Genomic DNA, 22,032 nt, shown 5'->3' on the forward strand with positions numbered 1-22,032 from the left:
CCCCTCACCCCCCAATCCTGGTATGCATGGTCCCCTCACCCCCCAATCCTGGTATGCATGGTCCTCTCACCCCTCTTTCCTGGTATGCATGGTCCCCTCACCCCCCAATCCTGGTATGCATGGTCCTCTCACCCCTCTTTCCTGGTATGCATGGTCCCCTCACCCCCCAATCCTGGTATGCATGGTCCCCTCACCCCCCCTTTCCTGGTATGCATGGTCCCCTCACCCCCTATCCTGGTATGCATGGTCCCCTCACCCCCCCTATCCTGGTATGCATGGTCCCCTCACCCCCCAATCCTGGTATGCATGGTCCTCTCACCCCTCTTTCCTGGTATGCATGGTCCCCTCACCCCCCAATCCTGGTATGCATGGTCCCCTCACCCCCCCTTTCCTGGTATGCATGGTCCCCTCACCCCCTATCCTGGTATGCATGGTCCCCTCACCCCCCCTTTCCTGGTATGCATGGTCCCCTCACCCCCCCTTTCCTGGTATGCATGGTCCTCTCACCCCCTTTCCGTGTAGCCGCGACCAATCAGCGTCACGGCCCTCTGTCCGGATCAATCAGCAACGCGGCCCTGTAGCCGCGACCAATCACTGCCGCGGCGCTGTACAAAAATAATATTAAAAAATAAAAAAAAGTTATTCTCACCTTCCGACGGCCTTCTGTCTTCTTTCCACGTGCCCGGCCTCGCGTTCCCAGTAATGCTTTGCGGCTTAGACCGCTGATGACGTCGGTCTTCTTTCTCGCTCTCGCGAGAGTGACGCCGGTCTTCTTACTTGCTCTCGCGAGAGTGACGTCATCAGCGGTCTAAGCCGCAAAGCATTACTGGGAATGCGAGGTCGGGTGCGTGGAAAGAAGACAGGAGGCCGTCGGAAGGTGAGAATTTTTTTTTAAATTTTAATTCTCTTTTTTACAGATTAAGGCCTGCGCCTGCCGCTACAAACAGCTGCGCCTGTCACTGATTGGTTGCGGCCTGGCGGGGGCCTGGTGGCCGCGACCAATCGACGGCCCGCGATTTCGGTTACAGACAGACATGATAAGGCGTTTATATATATAGATCAGTTTCCTGAGGAGATTGCTCAGAATTAAAATCTTGTACTTTTTGTTTTGTTCCTGCATCTCACTATTTCCCGGTCTCAGCTCCCCCTACCTCCACGATTGCAGTGGTCAGGACAGATGGCGTGAAGGGAATGAGGGGCGGGGTCCGTGGGAAAACTGGAATATAAGAATGCAGAAGCGGGGAAGCCCGGCAGCGAATGATGGCGCCATTTCCTGCCCTATCTCATTATTACATTGAAGGGGACACAGGCCTGGGACTCTGTATACACAATGTGCGGCTGTATGCTGGGTGACAACTCTTGTGAGCGCCTTCATAGTTGTGTGATACATCTGCCATTCAGTGCACTGGGAAAGCTGGGTTAGATTCCATATGGAAGCAGTGAATGCAATGATTGCCATCCAGCTTTCCCTAGACCAGATGAACCAATGAGCCCAATCATTTCACAAGGATTACTTTTCTCCATGGATGCAAGTTTTTTTTTTCCCCTTGACTCTGCATACCACTTTCCTGATATCGCTTCATTTTTTTTTCTGCGAGGAGACGGCATCTGATTGTTCTAATGTTGCAGAAAATGAGGGAATTTGCAACTTAATACTGTAAAATTAAAAGCATGTCTGGAATGAGATGAGTCCTCGCGCAGCAGCGTGAGAAGCGCCAGCAATAAGCCGAGGATGCCGCTCCAGGTTTTTCTTTTTTTTTTTATTATTATAGATAGATTCCACAGCTCCGTTCTCCGTGCAGTCATCCTGCAGCGGAGACAAGTGACCGCCTGGATTCAATTTGATAGAAATTTGAGGGAAAGAAAATGTTATTCTTTATTAACCCCAGAGGAGTAAAACAGAGTCTTGCGACGCAGCTGGACCTGATCCGCAGCGATGGCCTGATTCTCTGCTGGTCTTGATCTGCAGCGACAGCCTGATCCACCTTGATGGCCTGACCCGCCGTGATGACCTGATCTGCCGTAATGGCCTGATCCACAGCTGAGCTGAACCTGATCCACAGCGATGGCCTGATCCATAGCAAAGGCGTGATCCGCAGCTGGGCCTGATCTGCAGCGATGGCCTGATCCGCTGCTGAACCTGATCCTCAGCTGGTCCTGATCTGCAGGGGAGCCTGATCCAGAGCTGGCCCTGATACGCATAAATGGCCTGATCCTCAGTTGGTCCTGATCCTCAGCTGGTCCTAATCTGCAGCAATGGCCTGATCTGAAGTGATGGCCTGATCCGCAGCTGGGCCTGATCCGCAGCCATGGCCGCCTCTTGCCTATCGGCTACCAAGATGTACTGATAGCTGGCAGCACTGAATTCCCACCAGGTGTAGAGGGGGACAAGAAGGGCATTGAGGGCATCGATAACGCCATTGATACTGTGCAGACTCCTAGATGAAAATAGGCTGGGACCTTCATCTGTACCTGGAGATAAAATTCTCCCCAAAATGTCACCTCAAAACCTCAAGGCCGACTTGTTTTCATAGCTGGGACATTTCACAGTAGAAAGGATCCTAACCATAAAGAAGATCCCGGCCATTATCCTCCGGCACCAGACTAGAGTATTGTAATCAGTCAGCCGGGCAAGAACTTCTCCTGGCATTAACCATCGGACACCAGATCCACCCTCCACTCCATAGTTCAGTGCTGCTGGCTTTACACTTCTCTAGCAGCCGCCTGGCATTGAGTGCACTGATCTCACATCACACACAGACGTGTCCAGGACACGGGCTATTAGTGCCACATTCCTTGTATCAGCCACTCATGACTAGAGATGACCAAATATGTTCCGAAAACAAACGCCAAACAAATTCGGCACGAGTATGGTACAATCGGATTTGTGATCAGTAACATGAGCATTTTTCTTAAAATCGGAAAAAGTCGGTAACATTCGGTAATTCATGTGCCGCGTTCAGTAAAATCACAGCGTGACAGGCTAAAATAGAATAGATATATACACATAGAATATATATATAGATGACAGTGACACACACATACCGTATATATTACATAGATAGATAGAAGAAAAGTCGGTAATTCAGCAGCCGCGGTAGTGTAAAATCACAGCAGGAGCCGACAGGATAGAAGAGATGGATTACATACAGTAAATACACATAGAATAGGCAGATATACAGAAGTCTGTGACAAATACAAATAATACAGTGTGTGCAGCTTACTGTACATGTATTTAATTAATAAAAGATTATTTTCTGGAAAAAATGGCGTGGGCTCCCGCGTAATTTTCTTAACCAGCCGAGGGAACGCCAACGGCTGGGGGCCGATGTTTATAGCCTAGGAAGGGGTAATACCCATGGAGCTTCCCAGGCTATTAATATCAGCTCACAGCTGTATACTTTACTGGCTACTAAAATAGGGGACCCTAAAAAAAATGACATAGGGTCCCCCTATAATTAACAACCAGCAAGTGCTATGCAGACAGCTGCGGGCTGATATTAATAGCCAAAGAAGGGGCCATGGATATTGCTCCCCCAAGCTAAATACATCAGCTCTCAGCCGCCCCAGAAAAAGTTAATCTCTAAGATGAGCCAATTCTGGCACTAAGTCTCGCTCTTCTCACTTGCCCTGTAATGGTGGCAACCTCACCTAATTCCACCAAAGCCTTCTTTCTCCTGTAATAAATTACAGATAATAAAACAACAATATACCTACCTGTCTGTCATTCTGTCCCATGCCGTAATCCATGTCTGGGGGAGAAAATAGGGGGAAGCCCACGCAGGTTTTTTTTTTAATTACATGGATTACGGCATGGGACAGAATAGTGAGAGCAGGAGTGGATGATGGGAATATTAATCAGCTGCTCCTGTGCTGTAAATAAATAATTAAAAAAAACCTGCGTGGGCTTCCCCCTATTCTTGATAACCAGCCAGGCAAAACTCACAGCTGGGGGCTGCAACCCTTAGCTGTCAGTATTAGCAAGGTTGGTTATCAAGAACAGAGGGGTCCCCACACTGTTTTTTTTTATTTAAATAAATAATTTTAAAAAACGGCATGCGGTCCCCCCCATTTTTGACAACCAGCCTTGCTAAAGCAGACAGCTGGGGGCTGGTATTCTCAGGAGGGTAAGGGGCCATGGACATTGCCCTCCCAGCCTAAAAATAGCAACCCACAGCTGCCCAGAAAATGCACATTGATTAGATGCTCCAATTATGGCGCTTTTCCCGGCTCTTCCCACATGCAAGCCACGAGGTTAGCAATGGAGAGGTGTCAATAAGATGCCCCCAAGAGTAACCCCGTATTCACATTGTATAAAAACACACACACCAAGAATAAAGTCCTTTAATTGAAAAATGGCAGACTCCTTTAATAACCTTAATTAAACCATAGTTACGACTTTGCCTAATTCCACCAAAGCCCTTGTTCTCCTCTAATAAACCAAAAATAAAAAAAACAATATACCATACCTGTCTGTTGTTCTGTCCCACGTCATAATCCATGTCTGGGGGATTAATAGTTTTAACGTGGTCGGTGCCAAGATGCGAAATGGAAAACTGGGTTTGTTCTAAAGGCCCTTTTACATTTAGCGATGCACCAGCGATCCCGACCACGATACGACCCGGTCAGGATCGCTGGTGCATCGCTAAATGATCGCTAGTGAGCTGCCAAACAGGCCGATCTCACAGCGATGCAGCAGTGATACAGCGGACGATACTTACCTTTCAGACGCGGCGATCCTGACGTCCTCCCGCCCGCCTCCACACGTCGCTCGTCGGCGCCACAGGAAGCCCAGCAGGAAGCGCCCGACGAGAAATGGAGCTGCGCGATCTCTCGTGATCAGCGATGGACAGCGGGGTAGCCCGTCGGAGATAAGTATCACACATAGTGATATCGCTAGCAATATCGCTGCTGCGTCACAAAATCGGTGACGTTATAGCGATTTTGCTAGCGATATCGCTATGTGTAAAACCCCCTTTATTTCCAATAAAGGACTTTATTCTGACTGTGTCTTTATTTACCATACAACTATAGAATTAGTAATGGATAGGTGTCTTATAGACGCCTCTCCATTACTATTCCGTGGGCTTGATGTCGCCTGACAATACAAATGTGACATCAACCCCACAAATATGAACCCCACTTGCCACCGATACAGGGCAAGTGGGAAGAGCTGGGAAAAGAGCCAGAATTGGCACATCTAATAGATGTTCCTGTTTTGGGCAGCTGCGGGCTGCTATTTTTAGGCTGGGGGGCTCAATATCCATGGCCCCTTACCATCCTGATAATACCAGCCCCCAGCTGTCAGCTTTAGCAATGCTGGTTGTCAAAAATGGGGTGCCCCACGACATTTTTTTAAAATTATTTATTTAAATAAAAAACAGCGTGGGGACCCCTCTATTCTTGATAACCAACCTTGGAAACGCTGACAGCTGAGGGATGCAGCCCCCAGCTGTGAGTTTTTCCTGGCTGGTTATCAGTGACCGGAGGTAAACTTTATACCTCCAATCACAGCTGCGCACTCACGCTGTCTTATGACAGCGTTGAAACCGCGACTCTCTGACCGACGGGGTTGGTTTCACCGCCAATCAGAAGTGGTGTTTGGGACCACGATTTCCAAATAAAATGCAAAATTTACTTTCAGCTGAAAACAACACCTTGGACCACTGACAACAGTCTGGTTCTTGTTCTCCTTGGCCCAGTTAAGACGCTTCTGGTGTCCGACAACTGTATTGTCGGGCTCCCCATTCAAGTGAATGGGGTTTGGGTCCTCTCTACCGTTTTTTTTTTTTAATTATCTATTTACAGCGCAGGAGTGGCTGATGAATACTCGCAGTCCGCCACTTCTGCTGTCACTGTTATTAGCGTTAGAAAATGTCAGCTGATGGGAGCTGTAGTTACATCAGCTGACACCAGTAACCGGAGGTAAATCTGATAGCTCCAATCACAGCTGCGGGCTCACGCTGTCTTTTGACAGCGTGGGAACCGTGGCTCTCTGATTTCACCGCCAATCAGAAGCGCTACGAAGGTGTTTACCACGCTGTTACACAGCTTGGGAAACACAGGCTTTTGTGCTGTGTATGTTCGGCTATATTCGGCAATTTAATTGACTATTAAATCGGCAAATATTGCAAATTCTGCAATCGTGAGCCGAACCGAATATTGAAATATTTGCTCATCTCTACTCATGACCAATAGACAACACCAGAAGCGTCTTACCTGGGCCAAGGAGAACAAGAACCAGACTGTTGTCAGTGGTCCAAGGTGTTGTTTTCAGCTGAAAGTAAATTTTGCATTTTATTTGGAAATCGTGGTCCCAGAGTCTGGAGGAAGAGTGGAGAGGCCACAATCCAAGCTGCTGGAGGTCTAGTGTGAAGTCTCCACAATCAGTGATGGTTTGGGGAGCCATGTCATCTGCTGGTGTAGGTCCACTGTGTTTTATCAAGACCTAAGTCAGCGCAGCCGTATACCAGGAAATTTTAGAGCTCTTCATGCTTCCTTCTGCCGACAAGCTTTATGGAGATGGAAATGTCATTCTCCAGCAGGACTTGGCCCCTGTCCACACGGCCAAAAGTACCAATACCTGGTGTACACACAACAGTATCACTGGGCTTGATTGGCAGCAAACTCGCCTGACCTTAACCCCATAGAGAATCTATGGAGTATTGTCAAGAGGAAGATGAGACACCAGACCCAAGAATGCAGACGAGCTGAAGGCTGCTATCAAAGCAACCTGGGCTTCCATAACCCCTCAGCAGTGCCGCAGGCTGATCGCCTCCATGCCACGCCGCATTAATGCAGAAATTGATGCCAAAGGAGCCCGACCAAGTATTGATCATACATTTCAGTAGGACAACATTTCAGATTTTACAATCATTTTTCAAGCTGGTGTTGTACAGTATTCTAATTTCCTGAGATAATGACTTTTGGGTTCTCATTGGCTGTAAGCCATAATCATCAACATTACCAGAAATAAACACGTGAAATAGATCACTCTGTGTGTAATGACTCAATAGAATAGAGGAGAGTCACTTTTTGTATTGAAGAACTGAAATAAATTCACTTTTTGATGATACTCTAATATAGTGAGAAGCTCCTGTATAAGTCCATTGTCTCCTTGTCTGTCTTGATCCTTCCTACAATCTTCTTATTTTGGTGAAGCTGCAGAGATTTGGGAAATCTGCCACGTTTCTGTGTTTCCTCTATGAGATCGCATTCTCTTCCGCCTTATTTTTATGGGAAAATGCTTGACATTTGCTTCTTTTGGCCGCCATGTTCCCACATTCCCAAGGGAGCGGCTTCATGCAAAAATAATGGCTTTGTAAATTTAGATCAAGTCTTGTTCTGTGTTGCTAGAACTGAGAAAACACAACATTTTAATTTACTGCATCCCCTCCCCCTTGTAATCATGTCACTGTCCTACACATAATAACCCGGGTACTGAACTGCAACAACTGCGACCCCAAAATTAAACGTGAGCAAAACGATTGTCGCTTAACTTAGCTTGAAAATATTAGAAAGAAGCAAGATACATTTGTCATCCCCCGCTAAATAATGTACAGAAACCCCACTGCACAATGGGATACCACATCACTGCACAAAGCCCAACTATTATATATACCCTCTGTAATACTGCCCCTATGTACAGGAACATAACTAATACTGCCCCTATGTACAAGAATATAACTACTATAATACTGCTCCCTATGTGCAAGATTATAACTACTATAATATTGCCCCTATGTACAAGAATATAACTACTATAATACTGCTCCATATGTGCAGGAATATAACTACTATAATACTGCCCCTATGTACAAGAATATAACTACTATAATACTGCCCCTATGTACAAGAATATAACTACTATAATACTGCTCCTATATACAAGAATATAACTACTATAATACTGCTCCTATGTGCAAGAATATAACTACTATAATACTGCCCCTATGTACAAGAATAGAACTACTCTAATACTGCTCCTATGTACAAGAATATAACTACTATAATACTGCTCCTATGTACAAGAATATAACTACTATAATACTGCCCCTATGTACAAGAATATAACTACTATAATACTGCTCCTATATACAAGAATATAACTACTATAATACTGCCCCTATGTACAAGAATATAACTACTATAATACTGCCCCTATGTACAAGAATATTACTACTATAATACTGCTCCTATGTACAAGAATATAACTACTATAATACTGCTCCTATGTACAAGAATATAACTACTATAATACTGCCCCTATGTACAAGAATATAACTACTCTAATACTGCTCCTATGTACAAGAATATAACTACTCTAATACTGCCCCCCATGTACAAGAATATAACTACTCTAATACTGCCCCTATGTACAAGAATATAACTACTATAATACTGCTCCCTATGTACAAGAATATAACTACTATAAAACTGCCCCTATATACAAGAATATAACTACTATAATACTGCTCCTATGTACAAGAATATAACTACTATAATACTGCTCCTATGTACAAGAATATAACTACTATAATACTGCTCCCTATGTACAAGAATATAACTACTATAAAACTGCCCCTATATACAAGAATATAACTACTATAATACTGCCCCTATGTACAAGAATATAACTACTATAATACTGCTCCTATGTACAAGAATATAACTACTATAACACTGCCCCTATGTACAAGAATATAACTACTATAATACTGCTCCCTATGTACAAGAATATAACTACTATAAAACTGCCCCTATATACAAGAATATAACTACTATAATACTGCCCCTATGTACAAGAATATTACTACTATAATACTGCTCCTATGTACAAGAATATAACTACTATAATACTGCTCCTATGTACAAGAATATAACTACTATAATACTGCCCCTATGTACAAGAATATAACTACTCTAATACTGCTCCTATGTACAAGAATATAACTACTCTAATACTGCCCCCCATGTACAAGAATATAACTACTCTAATACTGCCCCTATGTACAAGAATCTAACTACTATAATACTGCCCCCTATGTACAAGAATATAACTACTATAATACTGTCCCTATATACAAGAATATAACTACTATAATACTGCTATTTACAAGAATATAACTATTATAATACTGCTCCTATGTACAAGAATATAACTACTATAATACAGCTCCCTATGTACAAGAATATAACTACTATAATACAGCTCCCTATGTACAAGAATATAACTACTATAATACTGCTCCCTATGTACAAGAATATAACTACTATAAAACTGCCCCTATATACAAGAATATAACTACTATAATACTGCCCCTATGTACAAGAATATTACTACTATAATACTGCTCCTATGTACAAGAATATAACTACTATAATACTGCTCCTATGTACAAGAATATAACTACTATAATACTGCCCCTATGTACAAGAATATAACTACTCTAATACTGCTCCTATGTACAAGAATATAACTACTCTAATACTGCCCCCCATGTACAAGAATATAACTACTCTAATACTGCCCCTATGTACAAGAATCTAACTACTATAATACTGCCCCCTATGTACAAGAATATAACTACTATAATACTGTCCCTATATACAAGAATATAACTACTATAATACTGCTATTTACAAGAATATAACTATTATAATACTGCCCCTATGTACAAGAATATAACTACTATAATACTGCTCCTATGTACAAGAATATAACTACTATAATACAGCTCCCTATGTACAGTGCCAACAAGTAGTATTCAACCCCCTGCAGATTTAGCAGGTTTGATAAGATGCAAATAAGTTAGAGCCTTCAAACTTCACACAAGAGCAGGATTTATTAACAGATGCATAAATCTTACAAACCAAAAAGTTATGTTGCTCAGTTAAATTTTAATAAATTTTAAACATAAAAGTGTGGGTCAATTATTATTCAACCCCTAGGTTTAATATTTTGTGGAATAACCCTTGTTTGCAATTACAGCTAATAATCGTCTTTTATAAGACCTGATCAGGCCGGCACAGGTCTCTGGAGTTATCTTGGCCCACTCCTCCATGCAGATCTTCTCCAAGTTATCTAGGTTCTTTGGGTGTCTCATGTGGACTTTAATCTTTAGCTCCTTCCACAAGTTTTCAATTGGGTTAAGGTCAGGAGACTGACTAGGCCACTCCAACACCTTGATTCTTTCCCTCTTGAACCAGTCCTTGGTTTTCTTGGCTGTGTGCTTTGGATCGTTGTCTTGTTGGAAGATGAAATGACGACCCATCTTAAGATCCTTGATGGAGGAGCGGAGGTTCTTGGCAAAAATCTCCAGGTAGGCCGTGCTATCCATCTTCCCATGGATGCGGACCAGATGGCCAGGCCCCTTGGCTGAGAAACAGCCCCACAGCATGATGCTGCCACCACCATGCTTGACTGTAGGGATGGTATTCTTGGGGTCGTATGCAGTGCAATCCATTCTCCAAACGTCACGTGTGTGGTTGGCACCAAAGATCTCGATCTTGGTCTCATCAGAACAGAGAACCTTGAACCAGTCTGTCTCAGAGTCCTCCAAGTGATCATGAGCAAACTGTAGACGATCCTTGACATGACGCTTTGAAAGTAAAGGTACCTTACGGGCTCGTCTGGAACAGAGACCATTGCGGTGGAGTACGTTACTTATGGTTTTGACTGAAACCAATGTCCCCACTGCCATGAGATCTTCCCGGAGCTCCTTCCTTGTTGTCCTTGGGTTAGCCTTGACTCTTCGGACAAGCCTGGCCTCGGCACGGGAGGAAACTTTCAAAGGCTGTCCAGGCCGTGGAAGGCTAACAGTAGTTCCATAAGCCTTCCACTTCCGGATGATGCTCCCAACAGTGGAGACAGGTAGGCCCAACTCCTTGGAAAGGGTTTTGTACCCCTTGCCAGCCTTGTGACCCTCCACGATCTTGTCTCTGATGGCCTTGGAATGCTCCTTTGTCTTTCCCATGTTGACCATGTATGAGTGCTGTTCACAAGTTTGGAGAGGGTCTTAAATAGTCAGAAAAGGCTGGAAAAAGAGATAATTAATCCAAATATGTGAAGCTCATTGTCCTTTGTGCCTGAAATACTTCTTAATACTTTAGGGGAACCAAACAGAATTCTGGTGGTTTGAGGGGTTGAATAATAAATGACCCACTGAATAAACTTTTTACAATTTAAAAAAAAATTAAACAAAGAAATAACATTCTTTTTTGCTGCAGTGCATTTCACACTTCCAGGCTGATCTACAGTCCAAATGTCACAATGCCAAGTTAATTCCGAATGTGTAAACCTGCTAAATCTGCAGGGGGTTGAATACTACTTGTAGGCAATGTACAAGAATATAACTATTATAATACAGCTCCCTATGTACAAGAATATAACTACTATAATACTGCTCCTATGTACAAGAATATAACTACTATAATACTGCCCCCTATGTACAAGAATATAACTACTATAATACTGCTCCTATGTACAAGAATATAACTAGTATAATACTGCTCCTATATACAAGAATATAACTACTATAATACTGCCCCTATGTACAAGAATATAACTACTATAATACTGCTCCCTATGTGCAAGAATATAACTACTATAATACTGCTCCTATGTACAAGAATATAACTACTATAATACTGCCCCTATGTACAAGAATATAACTACTATAATACTGCTCCCTATGTACAAGAATATAACTACTATAATACTGCCCCTATATACAAGAATATAACTACTATAATACTGCTATTTACAAGAATATAACTACTATAATACTGCTCCTATGTACAAGAATATAACTACTATAATACTGCTCCTATGTACAAGAATATAACTACTATAATACAGCTCCCTATGTACAAGAATATAACTACTATAATACTGCCCCTATGTACAAGAATATAACTACTATAATACTGCTCCTATATACAAGAATATAACTACTATAATACTGCCCCTATGTACAAGAATATAACTACTATAATACTGCCCCTATGTACAAGAATATTACTACTATAATACTGCTCCTATGTACAAGAATATAACTACTATAATACTGCTCCTATGTACAAGAATATAACTACTATAATACTGCCCCTATATACAAGAATATAACTACTATAATACTGCTATTTACAAGAATATAACTACTATAATACTGCTCCTATGTACAAGAATATAACTACTCTAATACTGCTCCTATGTACAAGAATATAACTACTATAATACTGCTCCTATGTACAAGAATATAACTACTCTAATACTGCTCCTATGTACAAGAATATAACTACTATAATACTGCTCCTATGTACAAGAATATAACTACTATAATACTGCCCCTATGTACAAGAATATAACTACTATAATACTGCTCCTATATACAAGAATATAACTACTATAATACTGCTATTTACAAGAATATAACTACTATAATACTGCTCCTATGTACAAGAATATAACTACTCTAATACTGCTCCTATGTACAAGAATATAACTACTATAATACTGCTCCTATGTACAAGAATATAACTACTATAATACTGCCCCTATGTACAAGAATATAACTACTATAATACTGCTCCTATATACAAGAATATAACTACTATAATACTGCCCCTATGTACAAGAATATAACTACTATAATACTGCCCCTATGTACAAGAATATTACTACTATAATACTGCTCCTATGTACAAGAATATAACTACTATAATACTGCTCCTATGTACAAGAATATAACTACTATAATACTGCCCCTATGTACAAGAATATAACTACTCTAATACTGCTCCTATGTACAAGAATATAACTACTCTAATACTGCCCCCCATGTACAAGAATATAACTACTCTAATACTGCCCCTATGTACAAGAATATAACTACTATAATACTGCTCCCTATGTACAAGAATATAACTACTATAAAACTGCCCCTATATACAAGAATATAACTACTATAATACTGCTCCTATGTACAAGAATATAACTACTATAATACTGCTCCTATGTACAAGAATATAACTACTATAATACTGCTCCCTATGTACAAGAATATAACTACTATAAAACTGCCCCTATATACAAGAATATAACTACTATAATACTGCCCCTATGTACAAGAATATAACTACTATAATACTGCTCCTATGTACAAGAATATAACTACTATAACACTGCCCCTATGTACAAGAATATAACTACTATAATACTGCTCCCTATGTACAAGAATATAACTACTATAAAACTGCCCCTATATACAAGAATATAACTACTATAATACTGCCCCTATGTACAAGAATATTACTACTATAATACTGCTCCTATGTACAAGAATATAACTACTATAATACTGCTCCTATGTACAAGAATATAACTACTATAATACTGCCCCTATGTACAAGAATATAACTACTCTAATACTGCTCCTATGTACAAGAATATAACTACTCTAATACTGCCCCCCATGTACAAGAATATAACTACTCTAATACTGCCCCTATGTACAAGAATCTAACTACTATAATACTGCCCCCTATGTACAAGAATATAACTACTATAATACTGTCCCTATATACAAGAATATAACTACTATAATACTGCTATTTACAAGAATATAACTATTATAATACTGCTCCTATGTACAAGAATATAACTACTATAATACAGCTCCCTATGTACAAGAATATAACTACTATAATACAGCTCCCTATGTACAAGAATATAACTACTATAATACTGCTCCCTATGTACAAGAATATAACTACTATAAAACTGCCCCTATATACAAGAATATAACTACTATAATACTGCCCCTATGTACAAGAATATTACTACTATAATACTGCTCCTATGTACAAGAATATAACTACTATAATACTGCTCCTATGTACAAGAATATAACTACTATAATACTGCCCCTATGTACAAGAATATAACTACTCTAATACTGCTCCTATGTACAAGAATATAACTACTCTAATACTGCCCCCCATGTACAAGAATATAACTACTCTAATACTGCCCCTATGTACAAGAATCTAACTACTATAATACTGCCCCCTATGTACAAGAATATAACTACTATAATACTGTCCCTATATACAAGAATATAACTACTATAATACTGCTATTTACAAGAATATAACTATTATAATACTGCCCCTATGTACAAGAATATAACTACTATAATACTGCTCCTATGTACAAGAATATAACTACTATAATACAGCTCCCTATGTACAGTGCCTACAAGTAGTATTCAACCCCCTGCAGATTTAGCAGGTTTGATAAGATGCAAATAAGTTAGAGCCTTCAAACTTCACACAAGAGCAGGATTTATTAACAGATGCATAAATCTTACAAACCAAAAAGTTATGTTGCTCAGTTAAATTTTAATAAATTTTAAACATAAAAGTGTGGGTCAATTATTATTCAACCCCTAGGTTTAATATTTTGTGGAATAACCCTTGTTTGCAATTACAGCTAATAATCGTCTTTTATAAGACCTGATCAGGCCGGCACAGGTCTCTGGAGTTATCTTGGCCCACTCCTCCATGCAGATCTTCTCCAAGTTATCTAGGTTCTTTGGGTGTCTCATGTGGACTTTAATCTTTAGCTCCTTCCACAAGTTTTCAATTGGGTTAAGGTCAGGAGACTGACTAGGCCACTCCAACACCTTGATTCTTTCCCTCTTGAACCAGTCCTTGGTTTTCTTGGCTGTGTGCTTTGGATCGTTGTCTTGTTGGAAGATGAAATGACGACCCATCTTAAGATCCTTGATGGAGGAGCGGAGGTTCTTGGCAAAAATCTCCAGGTAGGCCGTGCTATCCATCTTCCCATGGATGCGGACCAGATGGCCAGGCCCCTTGGCTGAGAAACAGCCCCACAGCATGATGCTGCCACCACCATGCTTGACTGTAGGGATGGTATTCTTGGGGTCGTATGCAGTGCAATCCATTCTCCAAACGTCACGTGTGTGGTTGGCACCAAAGATCTCGATCTTGGTCTCATCAGAACAGAGAACCTTGAACCAGTCTGTCTCAGAGTCCTCCAAGTGATCATGAGCAAACTGTAGACGATCCTTGACATGACGCTTTGAAAGTAAAGGTACCTTACGGGCTCGTCTGGAACAGAGACCATTGCGGTGGAGTACGTTACTTATGGTTTTGACTGAAACCAATGTCCCCACTGCCATGAGATCTTCCCGGAGCTCCTTCCTTGTTGTCCTTGGGTTAGCCTTGACTCTTCGGACAAGCCTGGCCTCGGCACGGGAGGAAACTTTCAAAGGCTGTCCAGGCCGTGGAAGGCTAACAGTAGTTCCATAAGCCTTCCACTTCCGGATGATGCTCCCAACAGTGGAGACAGGTAGGCCCAACTCCTTGGAAAGGGTTTTGTACCCCTTGCCAGCCTTGTGACCCTCCACGATCTTGTCTCTGATGGCCTTGGAATGCTCCTTTGTCTTTCCCATGTTGACCATGTATGAGTGCTGTTCACAAGTTTGGAGAGGGTCTTAAATAGTCAGAAAAGGCTGGAAAAAGAGATAATTAATCCAAATATGTGAAGCTCATTGTCCTTTGTGCCTGAAATACTTCTTAATACTTTAGGGGAACCAAACAGAATTCTGGTGGTTTGAGGGGTTGAATAATAAATGACCCACTGAATAAACTTTTTACAATTTAAAAAAAAATTAAACAAAGAAATAACATTCTTTTTTGCTGCAGTGCATTTCACACTTCCAGGCTGATCTACAGTCCAAATGTCACAATGCCAAGTTAATTCCGAATGTGTAAACCTGCTAAATCTGCAGGGGGTTGAATACTACTTGTAGGCAATGTACAAGAATATAACTATTATAATACAGCTCCCTATGTACAAGAATATAACTACTATAATACTGCTCCTATGTACAAGAATATAACTACTATAATACTGCCCCCTATGTACAAGAATATAACTACTATAATACTGCTCCTATGTACAAGAATATAACTAGTATAATACTGCTCCTATATACAAGAATATAACTACTATAATACTGCCCCTATGTACAAGAATATAACTACTATAATACTGCTCCCTATGTGCAAGAATATAACTACTATAATACTGCTCCTATGTACAAGAATATAACTACTATAATACTGCCCCTATGTACAAGAATATAACTACTATAATACTGCTCCCTATGTACAAGAATATAACTACTATAATACTGCCCCTATATACAAGAATATAACTACTATAATACTGCTATTTACAAGAATATAACTACTATAATACTGCTCCTATGTACAAGAATATAACTACTATAATACTGCTCCTATGTACAAGAATATAACTACTATAATACAGCTCCCTATGTACAAGAATATAACTACTATAATACAGCTCCCTATGTACAAGAATATAACTACTATAATACTGCTCCTATGTACAAGAATATAGCTACTATAATACTGCCCCCTATGTACAAGAATATAACTACTATAATACTGCTCCTATGTACAAGAATATAACTAGTATAATACTGCCCCCTATGTACACGAATATAACTACTATAATGCTACCCCTATGTACAAGAATATAACTACTATAATACTGCTCCCTATGTGCAAGAATATAACTACTATAATACTGCTCCTATGTACAAGAATATAACTAATATAATACTGCCCCCTATGTACAAGAATATAACTACTATAATACTGCTCCTATGTACAAGAATATAACTACTATAATACTGCCCCCTATGTACAAGAATATAACTACTATAATACTGCTCCTATGTACAAGAATATAACTACTATAATACTGCCCCTATGTACAAGAATATAACTACTATAATACTGCTCCTATGTACAAGAATATAACTACTATAATACTGCCCCCTATGTACAAGAATATAACTACTATAATACTGCTCCTATGTACAAGAATATAACTACTATAATACTGCCCCTATGTACAAGAATATAACTACTATAATACTGCCCCCTATGTACAAGAATATAACTACTATAATACTGCTCCTATGTACAAGAATATAACTACTATAATACTGCCCCCTATGTACAAGAATATAACTACTATAATACTGCTCCTATGTACAAGAATATAACTACTATAATACTGCCCCTATGTACAAGAATATAACTACTATAATACTGCCCCTATGTACAAGAATATAACTACTATAATACTGCCCCCTATGTACAAGAATATAACTACTATAATACTGCCCCTATGTACAAGAATATAACTACTATAATACTGCCCCTATGTACAAGAATATAACTACTATAATACTGCCCCCTATGTACAAGAATATAACTACTATAATACTGCTCCTATGTACAAGAATATAACTACTATAATACTGCCCCTATGTACAAGAATATAACTACTATAATACTGCTCCTATGTACAAGAATATAACTACTATAATACTGCCCCCAATGTACAAGAATATAACTACTATAATACTTCTCCTATGTACAAGAATATAACTACTATAATACTGCCCCTATGTACAAGAATATAACTACTATAATACTGCTCCTATGTACAAGAATATAACTACTATAATACTGCCCCTATGTACAAGAATATAACTACTATAATACTGCCCCCTATGTACAAGAATATAACTACTATAATACTGCTCCTATGTACAAGAATATAACTACTATAATACTGCCCCTATGTACAAGAATATAACTACTATAATACTGCTCCTATGTACAAGAATATAACTACTATAATACTGCCCCCTATGTACAAGAATATAACTACTATAATACTGCTCCTATGTACAAGAATATAACTACTATAATACTGCCCCTATGTACAAGAATATAACTACTATAATACTGCTCCTATGTACAAGAATATAACTACTATAATACTGCCCCTATGTACAAGAATATAACTACTATAATACTGCCCCCAATGTACAAGAATATAACTACTATAATACTTCTCCTATGTACAAGAATATAACTACTATAATACTGCCCCTATGTACAAGAATATAACTACTATAATACTGCTCCTATGTACAAGAATATAACTACTATAATACTGCCCCTATGTACAAGAATATAACTACTATAATACTGCCCCCTATGTACAAGAATATAACTACTATAATACTGCTCCTATGTACAAGAATATAACTACTATAATACTGCCCCTATGTACAAGAATATAACTACTATAATACTGCTCCTATGTACAAGAATATAACTACTATAATACTGCCCCCTATGTACAAGAATATAACTACTATAATACTGCTCCTATGTACAAGAATATAACTACTATAATACTGCCCCTATGTACAAGAATATAACTACTATAATACTGCTCCTATGTACAAGAATATAACTACTATAATACTGCCCCTATGTACAAGAATATAACTACTATAATACTGCCCCCTATGTACAAGAATATAACTACTATAATACTGCTCCTATGTACAAGAATATAACTACTATAATACTGCCCCTATGTACAGGAATATAACTACTATAATACTGCCCCTATGTACAAGAATATAACTACTATAATACTGCCCCCTATGTACAAGAATATGACTACTATAATACTGAATATAAACCATGGTATGTTGTGGGTAGCCTTCTCCCACGATGTGACCAGGGTGAGATCATACATTAGGGATTGTGTTGAGCTCCTGTGGTTGATGAATTATCTCTGGTTTTCTGTCCTCTTCTTCTCCGGTGTCGGTCCGTAGACTTTACACTGTACGTTGGGCACTGTGGGTTTCTCACCCTAAACTTTGATTTGTGATAAAGCTTGTTAGATGGGGGTAGATGAAACTTTTGGGTTCAGGATTGTGCTTTGTTGGTCATCAGCGCAGACTCAGCGGAGACGTTGGAGGCCTCGGGGTGGGAGGAAGGAGGCTTGTAAGTTTCTTGATGTGTCTGATGGGAAGCGACTAACAATGATCAGACTGTCGTGCGTCTCCCACGTGTGGATTCCTGGGTGATCCCTGGGTGAGTGGTTCCTACAGGATTCCCCTTTATTAGCGATGGATATTGCACCATATTGGCAGCCCCCTGTGGAGTGGATGAGCCCCCCTTTATGCAGTGATTCATTCGAGGGGAATACCATGATCTGTTGTAATCCTGAAGGGTCGACTCCCATCCTCAGAGACTGGATCAGCGCCTCGGTTCCCACACAGTTCCTCTCTCTGCTCAGAAACAATCGGATCTTTATAGAAAGCAATGATATCTCAGCCCTGCCCGTCCACCATCATCTTCCCAAGCCTCATAGTCAAGTTACTGACAAATGGACTATAAAGAGCCCACCTCCCCATAAAATGACCCCCAGTAATGAGGTCCTGGAGTCGGAAGGTTGGAAGTTTCCTGATCGAGTTCTCGGTTACTTTTGTTTCTGGGAAAGTTGGTGACAACCAGTACGGCTGACGTTACTGCTGCTCATCCCAGAAGTGGAGCTATGGCCCATTTCAGTTGCCATTATTTGGCCGGAGATTGGGGTCTTAAACGGAAGGATCAGCTCCATAGATAATGACTGCCGCAGTCAGTAGTCACTGCTGATCCATTCTCGCTAGGATATAAGTGCCCTGTTCTGCTGTTCTTGGGAAGAGAGAAAAAAAACAGAAAAAAAATAGCGAGTAGATCGCAGACTAAAATATAACCTTTAATCCATTAGGTTAAAACATGAATGGCACAGGATTGCCGGGCATGTAGAAAAACACTGCAGAACCAGATGACGCGTTTCGACATAACAGTCTTCATCAAGATCTGTTGTGCAAGAACAATACATGGGCATGCTTCGTGGTTAGGAGCTTGGTCAGGGGGAGCTGCGTATCATCTATTATTATTGTGTAGGAGAATGTTGTGTGCACACTTGGTGAACCGTGGACGGGGTATTGTGAAGAGAGGGGGAGGACGTGATCTGTGGCATCAACTATTGCAAATCTTGTGTTCTCAATCTGTAACCTCTCATTGTAATTCTTCCTGTGATGATAATGAGACTGATGGGAAGTGATTTTTGCAAAACAGGAATGATCAGCCAATTATGAAGCTCAGAGACCCCAGAGAAAGCTGCAAAATAGATATGTAGAAAATAAAAATACAAACTGAATCAATAGGTCATCTTCACTTGTAGGGAAATAAGAGAGGGGCTGGTGTCTGACAACTGGTAGCAGACTGTCGACAACGGCTAGGGAGGGAAAGTGTTTGTCTAGGAGAAAATCATCACACGATAGCAAGAAAAGAACAAGCTGCTACAATGTAGAGACCTCCGGACGGGGCCGTCAGGGGGCGCAGCCACAGCAATGGCCTACAAGGCTTCGGGTCTGATACAATGTTTCTGATTTCACAGTAGATGAACATAAATAAATAAACACAAAGTAACAATGTAACATCTTTATTCCTCAGGTTCTGGAAAAGGCACAGTCACCTAAAGCGGATACAATGGAGGGTTACTACGAGGAGGCCGAGCCGTACGACACCTCAGTCATTGGTACGACATCCCAGCTCTGGACACTTCACACTGGGGCTTATTAATTTAACACGTGAGGGGGAATGGTGAGCATGATGGCCTCTCACAGGCCGGAGCCAATATCAGGCCAGGGGCAAATATCACACCACAGGCAAAAACCATGCAACGAGACGCCTCTTCCATAAGTGGTCACACATTGAGATTCTTTGTAAATCTCTTACTTTACTGTCTTTGGCCTGCTTTATACTCCAGTCACATCTAGAGCTGTAATTACAATTCCATAGTCCTCACATACAGAGCTGCAATCACAGTTCTCTGTTACTTTGCAGCTTTTGCTCCAGTTACATCTAAATCTGCAAGTGACTGGAGAAATGATGTAAATCAGGATCATTTAAAAAATAAGGAAAACAAAAGGGAGAAACAAGACTGAACCTAGAAATAGATGCAGAGTTCTGGACTTTTTCTGCTTCTTTAAGAAACATAAGGAAATGTTAAATAAACATTTCTGGTCCCCAGAAAAGATCTGTGCAATGAGTGAAGGAGACGACTCTGATAATGATTCACTCATCAGGGAATCCAAATATTGGGCATGTGAAGAGACATGCATCATCTCTTTATGCACCGAGCTTGTGCTTATGTACAGCAGGTGATCTGAACAAGCAGAGCTGCAGTGTAAAGCATGAGCAGCACCCTGAACTTAAGAAAGGCAGGACTGTCACATCCGCAAATTGCAGACGTCACTTGCCTCGTGTGGATCCCCATGTGCTCATCCACATAGTGAATGGGTGCTGGTGCAGTCTGCAATTTACTTGCACTTGTCTGGTCTGTAAATTGGGCTCCTGTATGGAGCCTCTATATCTAGGGACCCTTACAGGAGAGTTCTACTCTTCTGTCTTCAGGAGCGAGCCGCTGCTCTGCCTCCGGACTCCTGCTGCCGGGGGGACAGTGCGCTCCTGAAGATCTGCAGCTTATACCAGCGGCTGCTTCTCTAGTCTGAACTGTGCCCTATCTGTGCAGCACCGGAAGGACACAGCTGGACAGATCCGGCGATCACCGCAGGGCTCGGAGACGCTGAAGCGTAGAGCCTGCTAGCGGCGTCTTCTCCTCACCTAGGTAACCTGCCACTCTGAGAAGTCAGGGAGGTCAGTGACCGAGGTAACAAGCTGTACACGAAAATAAAAACCCCTCCATTATTGAGAACGGAGAAGATTTCAAGAGGTAAATTGCAAAATCAGTTTTTACAAGAACTTTACAATTTACTATTTAAGAACTTGTGACACCCCTCCGGTGCCGTCCTCATGATGGGGCTGGACAGCGGCTTCTGCAGCACTTACAGGACATTTTTACTTTTGCTTCTTGTGGTGCGGCCGCATGCCGCTCTCCGGCTCGATCCCCAGCTCTTGTGGTTGGGCAGCAGCTCTGGACTCTTCCTCATTGACACTTGTGGCGACTGATGGCAGTTTCTCTTCCCGGTCTCCGGTCTCACCTTCCTCATTCCGCCTCCCGCCGGTATCACTCTGTGGTTCTCT

General features: G+C 40.8%; 1 protein-coding gene across 1 annotated transcript in view; it reads left to right on the forward strand.

Annotated features, from left to right (window-relative positions):
- Window positions 1–22,032, forward strand: part of AFAP1L2 (actin filament associated protein 1 like 2) — a 214,468-nt gene that overhangs the window by 141,645 nt on the left and 50,791 nt on the right. The window contains exon 5 of the mRNA XM_073556613.1: window positions 20,440–20,524. Coding sequence (XP_073412714.1) covers window positions 20,440–20,524 — 85 coding nt within the window. The remainder of the gene's footprint in view (window positions 1–20,439; window positions 20,525–22,032) is intronic.

Source organism: Dendrobates tinctorius, unplaced genomic scaffold (assembly GCF_039654945.1).
Source record: "Dendrobates tinctorius isolate UK_male_01 unplaced genomic scaffold, ASM3965494v1 ptg000236l, whole genome shotgun sequence".
In the NCBI taxonomy this organism is placed as follows: domain Eukaryota; kingdom Metazoa; phylum Chordata; class Amphibia; order Anura; family Dendrobatidae; genus Dendrobates; species Dendrobates tinctorius.